Source organism: Crotalus tigris, unplaced genomic scaffold (assembly GCF_016545835.1).
Source record: "Crotalus tigris isolate CLP2741 ecotype Arizona unplaced genomic scaffold, ASM1654583v1 scf7180000021570.357645, whole genome shotgun sequence".
Lineage (NCBI taxonomy): Eukaryota > Metazoa > Chordata > Lepidosauria > Squamata > Viperidae > Crotalus > Crotalus tigris.
The window spans coordinates 64,089-76,692 of NW_024098569.1; the positions used below are offsets into that span (position 1 = coordinate 64,089).

Consider the following 12,604-nt stretch of genomic DNA (forward strand, 5'->3'; position numbering starts at 1 on the left):
AGAGGAAAATCTGCTGGAAACTGACCGGGTTTCTGTCAGAAACGCCGAGTCCTGCCGAACACGAAGGCCGCAGGCTGAATTCACGGATTCCCCCCCCCCATTTCTCTATTATCGTCCCATCGAGTCTGCACGGCAGTCCTGCCTCTCCCAAACCCATCAGCGTCATTTCAATTTTGTCCTCTGAAAATCCCCAGAGCTCCAGGCCAGAAGCCAAAAGGAGGTGTGTGTGTGTGTGTGTGTGCATGTGTGTGTCTTTCCCTGCAGCACCTGCCTGCCGCTTAATTAGCTTATCTTCGGCCAACATATAGCTTCCTCATGGCTTATCGGCCTGCATTTTGGGAAGAGAGGCAGGAAGGCAAGAAGATGAAAATAGCCTATTGCGAGAGCAGGGCTTTTCCGAGGGCTTTTCGCCTCCCGCGCCGTCCCCCACTTTCAGCCCAAAAGCGGAATCGGATAGCGGGAACCAGATGACTTGGAGGTCATCTAGTCCAACCCCCTGCTCAGGCAGGAAACCCTATACCATTTCAGACAAATGGCTGTCCAGTCTCTTCTTAAAAACTTCCAGTGTTGGAGCATTCACCGCTTCTGGAGGCAGGCTGTTCCACTGGTTAATTGTTCTCACTGTCAGGAAGTTTCTCCTTAGTTCTAGGTTGCTTCTCGATTAGTTTCCACCCGTTGCTTCTTATCCTGCCTTCGGGTGCTTTGGAGAATAGCTTGACTCCCTCTTCTTTGGGGCAGTCCCTGAGATACTGGAACGCTGCTATCATGTCCACCCTAGTCCTTCTCTTCATTAGACTAGACATACCCAATTCCAGCAACCGTTCCTTATATGCTTTGGCCCCTGATCATCTTTGTTGCCCTTCTCTGCACTCTTTCTAGAATCTCAGCATCTTTTTTACATCGTGGTGACCAAAACTGGATGCCGTATTCCAAGTGTGGCCTTACCAAGGCCTTGTAAAGTGGTATTAACACTTCACCTGATCTTGATTCTATCCCTCTGTTAATGCAGCCTAGCACTGTGTTGCCTTTTTTGGCAGCTGCAGCACACGGCTGGCTCATAACTAAGGGATTGTCCACTAGGACACCGAGATCCCTCCAACGCAGCCAACCAATCCACCTACAGCAACTAAGCCAGCACTCCACACACCCCCACCAATATATAGAGACGGCAGCTCCGATCATACTTTGCTCACACAAGCACGAAGCTGAAGACCCCAGCCTGAAGATGACGAGTGGGACCTCGTCGACACGTCGTCCAGTCCAAAATCCACCCCCCCCCAAAAGGCCTCAGAGCAAGAATCTCATAAACATTTTGGGACCTGAAGTTACAAGGCTATAACATTAGGATTCATCACCAGTCTATTTACATGGATCTGCCTAATTGCACGGAAGACGTACGATCAGCTTTACCTGTGTTTTAAATTTTGATGGGATGCTCTGAATATATTTTTGACATGCCGGCAATAAATCACCATGAAAATTGAAGGTGATGAAAAATAAATGTGGGGGGGAAAATGTCAATTTCCTTGCACTTGAAAAAAATCTCAAGAAGCCCATGCTGAGTCTTTAGCAGCATACAAATTGCGATGTAATTCATTAGCAGATGAATGTCTGCCTAACCTTGATTTATTAAGCCTTAACATTATTCTCTTAAGTGTTAAGGCCTTTTATTAGCCTTTGGGGGGGAGCAGGCTTTCTGGAGGTTCTTGGAATGTGCTTTTAGTATATTTCACACTACTTTTACGCCCACAATAAAGTGAACAGATACAGAATAACAGAGTTGGAAGGGATCTTGGAGGTCTTCTAGTCCAACCCCTGCTCAAGGAGAAGATCCTATGCTATTCCGGACGAATGGCTGTCCGATCTCTTCTTAAGATGTTTAAATTCAGTGTTGTTTTTCTTTTGAGCAGGCAGGCCAACACATCCTGCACTAGATTTTGATACAAATCTAGATTTTACAGCAAATCAGAAGCAATCGGCGGAGACGGAAAAGATAATATGGAGAATTCAGCCTCACCCCATTCTTATATGGGTCACAAAAAGAGGACTCCGTGATTTTTTCTGACTTCGCCGCGGGATCCTGCTGTGTTAAACACAGAGGAAAGAGACGTTTTTAAAAAGCAAACTTAGATCATTCTGATGCCAGAAATTCATTTATTTATCGATGTAAGCATTTTATTTATTTTTATCCCACCTTTGTTACTTTTATGCATAATTCAAGGTAGCGAACATACCAAATAGTCCCTCTTCTTCCTATTTTTCCCCCAACAACCCTGTGAAGTGGGTTGGGCTGGGAGAGACTGATTGGCCCTAAGTCACCCAGCCAGCTTTCATGCCTAAGGCGGGGCTAGAATTCACTGTCTCCTGCTGATTGGCCCAAAGTCACTCAACCAGATTTCAAACCTATGGTGGGACTAGAACTCACAGTCTCCAGGTAACTGGCCCAAAGTCACCCAGCTGCCTTTCACGCTGAAGGCGGAACTAGAATTCTCCGTCTCCTGGTGATTGGCCCAAAGTCACCCAACCAGATTTCAAGCCTATGGTGGGACTAGAATTCTCCATCTCCTGGTGATTGGTCCAAAGTCACCCAGTTGGCTTTCATGCCTATGAAAGCCTAGACTAGAACTCACTGTCTCCCGCTTTCTAGCCTGGTACCTCCAGCACTGGATCAACCTCGGCAACTTCAAGATGAATGAGCCTCAACTCAAGCGCCCCATTCCCCAGGTGGGGCATTCTGGGAATCGACGCCCACTCATCTTCAGGTTGCCCAAGTTTCACCAGGCCAGGGGTAGGCCACCTTGGCTCTTTTATGACTCATGGACTTCAACTCCCAGAATTCCAGAGCCAGCCACGCTGAGGGGAAAGGGAGAGGTTTCCAAGCTGAGCCAGGCTGGCTCAGGAATTCTGGGAGTTGAAGTCCACGAGTCATAGAAGAGCCACGGTTACCTACCCCTGTCCTAAGTCCTCCTGTTCTAAGCGGTGAGCGTCCTAGAGCAGGGGTAGGCAACCTTGGCTCTTTTATGACTCGTGGACTTCAACTCCCAGAATTCCTGAGCCAGCCTGGCTCAGCTTGGAAACCTCTCCCTTTTGCCTCAGCGTGGCTGGCTCAGGAATTCTGGGAGTTGAAGTCCATGAGTCATAAAAGAGCCAAGGTTGCCGACCCCTGGTCTTAGAACAGGAGGACTTAGGACACGGGTAGGCAATCTTGACTCTTTTATGACTGGTGGACTTCAACTCCCAGAATTCCTGAGCCAGCCGTGCTGAGGGGAAAGGGAGAGGTTTCCAAGCTGAGCCATGCTGGCTCAGGAATTCTGGGAGTTGAAGTCCACGAGGCATGAAGGGGCCATAGTTTTCCCATGCTGGCTCAGGAATTCTGGGAGTTGAAGTCCACGAGTCATAAAAGAGCCCAGGTTGCCTACCCCTGGCACCAGGTCAACCTGGAAATAAAAGTTTAAAAATCCAAAATAATGCCCCTGCGGAATCAACACCATGAAACAGTGTGATCCAACTTGAGGAAGATATGTGGATTTTAACTCGCAAAATTCCCCAGCCAGTTGCCTTAAGAGTTCTTAAAGTGGAAAAATACTTCCATGAAATAACATGCCAATGAGAGAAGGGCAGATCCCACCAACTCCATTTAGATTCCATCTCTGAACAGGTGAGAGAGCAGCGTCCGTACTTACCTTGAGGAATTTATATAGGAGAAAGGTGAACCAGTTAGTCAGCATCTTCTCTGCCACAGATTCCGTCCTGGAATGAAATGGAACAAGAGAGTGTGTGTGTGTGGGGGGGGGAAATGGCTAATATTTTCCTCCCGTTATCTTCCCCGGATGATTGATTGATCGATCGATCGAGCAATGGATTGATTCCTCCTACTGGCATGCATACCGCAAGAAAAAAGCGATTCTCAGAAGCTCCCCCCCCCAAATATACACATCGAGCTCCAAAGGAATATAAAAATAAAAACCCAACAATACCACAAGAAACAGAAAGAAAATAAAAAAGCGCAATATCAAATGTCTACGGAGATTCTCAGTCCTCCAAGATCCTGGTTGTCCCAAAGGTGCTTTTTCCAAAAGCAACTGGATTTTCTTGATTTTTCCTTGAAGACGTTTCACTTCTCATCCCAGAAGCTTCTTCGGTACGGACGGAAGGGTTGAGAATGGAAGGATTTCTATTCCTGACCGTCATTTAAATTATATATAATATGTAGGTCTTTGGTTATTCGGGTTTTCTCCCGCATAAAATTGGAAGTGTCTTGACGACGTTTCGACGAAGTCCCTTTCGTCATCTTCAGGCTGGTGTTTTCAGCTTCGTGCTTCAAGGAGCTGCTTGCTCCTCGAAGCACGAAGCTGAAAATACCAGCCTGAAGATGACGAATGGGACTTCGTCGAAATGTCGCCAAGACACTTCCAATTTTACGTGGGAGAAAACCCAAATAACCAAAGACCTACATAGAAACACCCGCGAAAGCCTCAAAAAACATATATATATTATATATATATACATATATACATATATATATACATATATATATATATATATATATATATATATATATACACATACACACATATATACATATATACATATACATATACATATACATATACATATACATATACATATACATATACATATATATATATACATATATATATATATATATATATATATATATATATATATATATATATATATATATCTAAAAATATGAAATAAAATGAACACCAGGGTAGTAAAACTATAAAAGTTTAATTAAAAAGCGCCAAGCTTTCGCCGTCCCTGCCGGCATCATCAGGGCTAGAGCGCCAGAAAGTGTGAGAGTTTTTTTTGTAGGCAAGTCAGAGTCTGCGCCCGGCTCCTCGATCTCGTCACCGGTCCTAATTGATTCAACTGCGCTTGATTGGTTTGCTTCCTCCTATTCCTCTTAGTTACGTGTGTGTTGTCGTCTCTCCTCCTTTCTTTCGATTCTGGGATGGGTGGGATAACTCCCCTACCGTTCAAATTATCTCTGTTCCTCAACCCATCCTCCCCATCAGGTTTGAGTGGTAATGTACACCTCCCCTTCCCTTCCCAATCATCCTCCGCTTGGCTGTTCTTTTTGCGATAGCCTTCTCTTTTAACTTTAGTACTTTCTCCTCCCATCCAACTGTCATCTGGACAATCCTGTAAGTCGCTCTGAGTTGGTTGCGATATGCTGGTGATCTGGGATAGGTTGATGGGTTGTTTGTCTACTGGGGGGGCGGTCCCCAGATGTAATTACACCCCTAGTGAGCTGCGGCCCACAGGTTGGGGACCCCTGGTTCAAAGGTCAAACAACGTGTATATAAACAGAAAGCAAACCCTACTTCCTTCTAGCACTGATGATACCTAATATGGTCGTGAAACGTCTGCAAGAAAGCAAGCAAGCTAAGAGAGCACCAAGGACCTTATAGTCCTGCTCCTGCTCCTCCTCATCCTCCCCCCTCCCACAAACCCCACTACCTTCTAGCACTGATGATGTTGCCTAGTTGGGTCATGAAATGTCTGCAAGGAAACAAGCAAGCTCAGAGAGCACCAAGGACCCCATACTTCTCCTTTTTTCTTTCTCCTTCTTCCCCTTCATTCCTTCTTTCTTCCTCGCCTTCTCCCTTCCTCTTCTCTTCCTTAAACCTTTTCCCCTTCTAGCACCGATGATGTTACCTGGTTGGGTTGTGAAACATCTGCCAGAAAGCAACCAAGCTCAGAGAGCACCAAGGACCTCATAGTCCTCCACCACCACCACCACCACCTCCTCCTCCTCCTCCTCCTCTCCACAACCCCACTTCCTTCTAGCACTGATAATGTTACATAGTTGGGTCATGAAACGTCTGCAAGGAAACCACCTAGCTCAGAGAGCACCAAGGATGCCACAGTCTTCCTCCTCCTCCTCCTCCTCCTCCTCCTCCTCCTCCTCCTCCTCCTCCTCCTTTTCCTCTCCACAAACCCCACTCCCTTCTAGCACTGATGATGTTACATAGTTGGATCATGAAACGTCTGCAAGGAAACCACCTAGCTCAGAGAGCACCAAGGATGCCACAGTTCTCCTCCTCCTCCTCCTCCTCCTCCTCCACCACCTCCTCCTCCTCCTCCTCCTCCTCGTCCTCCTCCTCCTCCTCTCCACAAACCCCACTTCCCTAGTTGGGTCATGAAACATCTGTCAGAAAACACCAAGCTCAGGCCCTTGAGTTCAACCCCAAGCCACAAAGATTCTCTTCTATTGAAACACCTGTTTCAAGACATGGAGTGCTCACCTTTGAGGAATTTGATTTGAATTTATGCTTCAAGATCAGGACCGCCAATCCTGCCCTCCACTTTTTTTCACCCAAGACTCTGCTCTTTCCTGTACCATCCACGGGCGACTGCAGAAAGACACCCAACCCTGGGCTGTGGGACCCCCCCCCCCGACAGGCTTACCTCCGAAGTAATAACTTGGGGTGGTTTTTGCTCTCCAGGTTCTTGTCAATCAAGTCGGCCAGGAGCTGCTTGAGAACGTCGGTGGCATATTCTAGCTTGCTCTGCAGCACCGTCATAATGAGGGAGGCCACATTGCCACGGTCTCTCATGGAGAAGCTGCGCTGAGACTCCAGGGTGCGGATGAAGGAGAGGAGGAAGGCCTTGTTGTTGATGAGCTGGGCAAAGAACTTCAGACCTTTCTCCACCCGTTCTTGCCGATAGCCAGGAACCTGCCCCAAACAGAGAAGATCCAGAATAAACAGACTGGGAAGAGACCTTGGAGGTCATCTAGTCCACTGGTTCTTTTTTTTTTTTCCAAAGATAATTTTTATTTAATTTTTTCAAATTTTACAAAAACAAAACAATCTTCCCCCCAACTTCCCCAACCCTCCCATTCCCTCCCCGGACCTTCCCAGAGCTGAATATAGGCTTAATTAAAATTTCATCAAAAAATCTTAAAAAAAGATATAAACCATAAATGAATCTAACATTAGTTAGAAATCTAAATACATTAATTAGAAAAATTATAAAATGATTAACAATAGTATATATATATAAAAAACACGAATACAAAAAATAAATGTTTAGAAAGGAAAAGAATAAAAAAAAGGAAAAAAGAAGAACAAAAAAAATATTCCATTTTAAATATAAATTGTTAAAAAACTAAGTAATATTTTTTTATATCCAACTTATGTTGTATAAAATCTATCCATTTTTTCCATACCGCAACATACTTCTCTTGCGATTGATCCTTCAAGAAAGCCGAAATCTTTGCCATTTCCGCCAAATAAGAAACTTTAAGAAACCACTCTTGCAAAGTAGGCAAAGATTCCTTCTTCCAACATTGCCCTACTAACAACCTTGCGGCTGTAATTAAATTTAACATCAATGTAATCTCCTTAGTATCACAATCAATAACGATACCTAACAAAAACAATTGTGGGTAAATTTTACCCTCCTTCTAAAAATTCTTTGAATATTCCACCATATCTTTATCCAAAAGGCTTTTATATTTTTACACGACCACCAGATATGATAATAAGTAGCATCCAAACATCCACATCTCCAACATTTAGGCTGTAAGTCAGGATACATACGAGACATTTTTTGTGGATGAAGGTGCCATCTGTAAAACATTTTATAAAAATTCTCCCTTAAATTCTGGGCTTGTGTAAATTTAACATTTCTCACCCAAATAGTTTCCCAAGTATCTAATAAAACTGGTTCACCAAAATTTTGTGCCCATTTAATCATTAGTCCAGTGGTTCTTAACCTGGGCGATATTGCCCCCCAGGGGGCGATTTCATTTTTCAAGGGGGCGATTGAACGAAAAGGGGGCGATATGGGGGCAATGCATCTTAAATTTCACTTGTAATTCAATCATTAAAGGTTAGTGTGTTTCTTTTCGGGCATTTCACTTTCTTGCAATTGAATTTTGCTTTCAGTGGTCATTACATTTCAGTGTCTTGAATAAATAATAATGAAATATAGGTATCACAAAGTTTGGGAATAAAGTGACGGGTGGCACCAAAAATTTTCACACAGTTGAGATATGGGGAAAAAGACTGGAAATAAATTATTTGCATCGATATGTCCTGAGGACAATTTTAAAGGAAACCAAAAAAAGTGTTTGCATAAATGGAAGAATTATTTCCTATGTTGTGATTGAGAGGTTATGTTGGGGGAGGGGGGCGATGACAACTTCCTCATTGGCTCAAGGGGGCGATTCGTTCAAAAAGGTTAAGAGCCACTGATCTAGTCCAACCCCTTGCTCAAGCAGGAGACCTTATGCCATTCCAGGCAAAGGGCTGTCCAATCTCTTCTCAAGAACCTCCGGTGATGGAGCACCCACAATTTTTGTAGGTAGGTCGTTCCACTGATTAATTGGTTTTCATGGTCAGAAAATTCCTCCTGAGGTCTAGATTGCTTCTCTCCTTGGCTGCTGCAGCACAGTGCAAGCTCGTATTTAAGCAGTGTGTCAACGCTGCAAATATTGTATATTCTTGCTTTTGACAATATGCAGAACTGTCTGGTATTTATGGGGTTAATACAGAGCAGAAGGAGGGTGGGGGCAAAGCCCGGGAAAGAAAGGGGAAGAAAACCTTTGACCTTCACACTAATTGGACAATGTGATATATGTGTAAGGACCCACCCCACTTTGCATCTTAAGAAGACAGAACTCTTGGAATAATTCTTCCAACAGGAATCCTTTATTAAGAAAAAGTGGTTGCAGGCGGGCTAGACAGGACTTGGGATCCAAACTCTCCCATTCAAGGTTTTAAGGGGTTCCCCAGCAGTCCCACCCAATCACCCCCCCTTCCAGTGATAGTTTCAGGCATCACAATTCCACCCCTTTGATGCTTTCTTCCGTCCTTCTGGATGGAGACTTCAAATAAACTACATGAAAGGTAAATAGCCCCTTTGTCATGTTAAGGTTCTTTGGTGCTATTTACATTCAAACTCTTTGAGGTTGCAATAAACACATTCCTTCATACTGAAGGAAGTGAGGGCCATAAAGCCCCTTTGTTCTCCCCCTTCTCTCCCTCTTATGGCAGAATCCAGAGAAGGCAGAATTGGGGTTTTCTATATTTGATGATTAAAGATGAAATATAATTGGATTCTGACAATATGAAGGCTGATTTAGGGAGGGAACATGCTGATAATTTAATTGCTCAGAAGAAGAGAACTTAGATCTTAGCATTCCTCCGTTATGCCTGTGCTGACATTTGGCAACAATAAAAGACTTTTAGGAAAATAAATGCCTGGAAGTTCTTTGAAGTGTTTCGTTAGCCGGAACCATAACACAGTGATTCAAGCTCTTCTCCAAAGCACCTGAAGGCCGGAGAAGAAGCGAAGGATGGAAACTTATCAAGGAGAGAAGCAGCCTAGAACTGTGGAGGAATGTCCTGACAAGGAAAACAATTAATCAGTGGAAGAACTTACCTCCAAAAGTTGTGGGTGCTCCAACACTGGACGTTTTTAAGAAGAGACTGGACGGCCATTTGTCTGAAATGGTCAAGGGTTTCCTGCAAGAGCAAGGGGTTGGACTAGAAGACCTCCAAGGTCCCTTCCAACTATATTATTCTGTTATATGGGGTAAGTATATTCTTTACGTCCATGTGAAAGTTCAACCAAACCAACCTATTCCTCTACCTACCTTTCTAGTTGGTTGGTTAGTTAGTTAGTTGGCTGGTTGGTTGGCTGTTTTTTTTTTTTTAAGGCCTTCAGTTTCTTTTTCAACTCAAATTCTTACCTCCAGATCCCTTAGTACTGGATGGTCTTCAATCCCGGGGAAAAGGACTCTCATGGTATACGTCCGATAATCCAGGAACGGTATTCCTGCTCCATCCAGATCACTGGTCAATTCATGGATATCTGTCTGAAGTTCTGCAAAAGCTGTGATTGGGGGGAGGGGGGAGAAAGGGATGCTGTTTTTTTAAAAAAAGAAGAACGAACCTTCCGAGGGAAAATAGTCCTCGACTTACAACAGTTCGTTGAGTGACTGCTCAAAGTTACAACGGCACTGACAAACTGTGACTTACGTCCCTTTTTCAGACTTAACGTCCACTGCAGCATCCCCGTGGTCCTGTGATCAAAATTCAGACAGCTGCCAACCGGTTCATATTTATGACCGGTTGCAGTGTCCCATTTTTACGACCTTTCTTGCCACAGTGGTTTTAAGCCAATCACCTCCATCGTTCAAAAAGGAAATGTTAATACTCCGGCTTGCTTAGAAAACGAAACTGCTTGATGGGAAGATGGACTGTGACTTTTCGACTGCTTCCAGAGGGAATTAGAATCTTCAAGACACACACACACCCCGTTCACCACTGGGTTTACGATCGTCCAAAAGTCATCTTGGGTCACTCCCAAGTGCCCCCCCCATTCAAAACCAGGGAATGACACTTCCAAAGAACCAGCTTTAGCAGTAAAATCAGCAAATCATTGGCCAGAGGAAAAAAGAAAGCCTTACCCTGCAGCAGACATCTGGAAAAGGAAGGTGTTACTCGTTAGGTTTTGTCTTATGCTAGTTAAGTGTGTTGTGAGGGTGCAGCCAATAAAAAGCCATTTCTGAGCGTCTTACTTCTCCCCCCAATACAGGTAGTCGTCAACTTACAAACACAGCTGAGCTCAAACTTTCTGCTGTGAAGTGAGTCTTTGCCCCGTTTTATGACCTTTTTGCCAGAGTTGTTAAATGAATCAGGCAGTCATTAAATGAAGGCGGCGGTCATTTAGCAAATGCGGCGGCTGTTAAGTGAACCTACTATTCGCTATGGTAGTGTAAGGACCCACTTCAGCTAACCACCCAAGAAAGCACGACGGCTGAAACAGCCGTTGTAACTGGCACAGCCGCCTGTGGATTGGCTGGATTTCAAATGGACATTATGACCTTGGTGGGAGAAGGAATCTTGCTTGCTTAACTATACCGTTTCGGGGGAGCTTTCCCCCAGATCTTGCCTTGACTTCCCTACTGTCACTGACCCCTAATAAAAGTATCCTTTTGAGACAAGGCCTGTTTCAAGAGGTCTACTTTCTTGGGTGGTTAGCTGAAGTGGGTCCTTACATAAGGCAAGATCGGTCAGAAACTTGGGATAAATGCTGGTTTGGCGCAAAAATGTCATCATTTTCAGCCACACGACTATGGGACGGTGCAAACAAGCATACATGTGGGCTGGTTGCCAAGTGCCAAACGCAATCATGTGGTCATGGGAGGGTACGGAAAACGCCACTGGAACATCAAACCCAATTCATGAATACGAAGGACTTTGAGTATTTGAGCAATTCTATAGGACAGGGGTGGGCAACCTTGGCTCTTTTATGACTCGTGGACTTCAACTCCCAGAATTCCTGAGCCAGCCGTGCTGAGGGGAAAAGGAGAGGTTTCCAAGCTGAGCCATGCTGGCTCAGGAATTCTGGGAATTGAAGTCCATGAGTCATAAAAGAGCCAAGGTTGCCTACCCCTGTCCTAAGTCGTCCTGTTCTAAATGGTGAGCCTCCTAGAGCAGGGGTAGGCAACCTTGGCTCTTTTATGAGGCGTGGACTTCAACTCCCAGAATTCCTGAGCCAGCCACGCTGAGGGGAAAGGGAGAGGTTTCCAAGCTGAGCCAGGCTGGCTCAGGAATTCTGGGAGTTGAAGTCCATGAGTCATAAAGCGGCCTAGGCCTAGGGCAGGGGTAGGCAACCTTGATGCTTTTATGACTCATGGACTTCAACTCCCAGAATTCCTGAGCCAGCCATGCTGAGGGGAAAGGGAGAGGTTTCCATGCTGAGCTATGCTGGCTCAGGAATTCTGGGAGTTGAAGTCCACGAGTCATAAAAGAGCCAAAGTTGCCTATCCCTCCTCTAGGAGGCTCACTGCTTAGAATAGGAGGACTTAGGCCAGGGGTAGGCAACCTTGGTTCTTTTATGACTCGTGGACCTCAACTCCCAGAATTCCTGAGCCAGCATGGCTCAACTTGGAAACTTTTCCCTTTCCCCTCAGCGTGGCTGGCTCAGGAATTCTGGGAGTTGAAGTCCACGAGTCATAAAAGAGCCAAGGTTGTCTACCCCTGGTATAGGGTTTTCTGCCTGAGCAGGGGGTTGGACTAGAAGACCTCCAAGGTCCCTTCCAACTCTATTATTATTATTATTATTATTATTATTATTATTATTATTATTATTATTGTTGTTGTTGTTGTTGTTGTTATTATTGTTATTGTTATCGTTATTGTTATTATCCAAAGCCTTTCCCTTTGTCTTGTAGTACCTTCCTTGCACTCCAAAGCCACCCTGGACTCCAGATTGTCCATCTGCATCTGGAGCCGCTTCAGCGTGAGGTCACTTTCCCGAGACTTCCGCTTGTAGGCGATCAAGACGGCCACGATGAAGATGATGAGGAGGCCGCCGGCCACGGCAATGCTGACAATGGCAGGCAGGCTGAGCGGGCTGTCGGAGGAGATGTTGACCATGCCCGGGGAGAATTCCATGCCTCCGACACGAGCCTGTGGAGAGAGTGAGGGATTCAAGGCCAGCGTTTCTCAACCTCGGCCCCTTTGAAGAGGTATGGACTTCAACTCCCAGAATTCCCCAGCCAGCAAGTCACTAGCTCTCACGGTCCACGCTGACTGGGGAATCCTGGGAGTTGAAG

At 45.1% G+C, this 12,604-nt stretch overlaps 1 protein-coding gene across 1 annotated transcript in view; it reads right to left on the minus strand.

Moving 5' to 3' along the window:
- Positions 1 to 12,604, minus strand: part of LOC120296812 (plexin-A4-like) — a 203,047-nt gene that overhangs the window by 53,098 nt on the left and 137,345 nt on the right. The window contains exons 17-21 of the mRNA XM_039318823.1: positions 12,224 to 12,458; positions 9,731 to 9,873; positions 6,439 to 6,707; positions 3,684 to 3,750; positions 2,018 to 2,083 (exon numbers count right to left, since the gene is read on the minus strand). Of these exons, the coding sequence (XP_039174757.1) occupies positions 2,018 to 2,083; positions 3,684 to 3,750; positions 6,439 to 6,707; positions 9,731 to 9,873; positions 12,224 to 12,458 (780 nt within the window). The remainder of the gene's footprint in view (positions 1 to 2,017; positions 2,084 to 3,683; positions 3,751 to 6,438; positions 6,708 to 9,730; positions 9,874 to 12,223; positions 12,459 to 12,604) is intronic.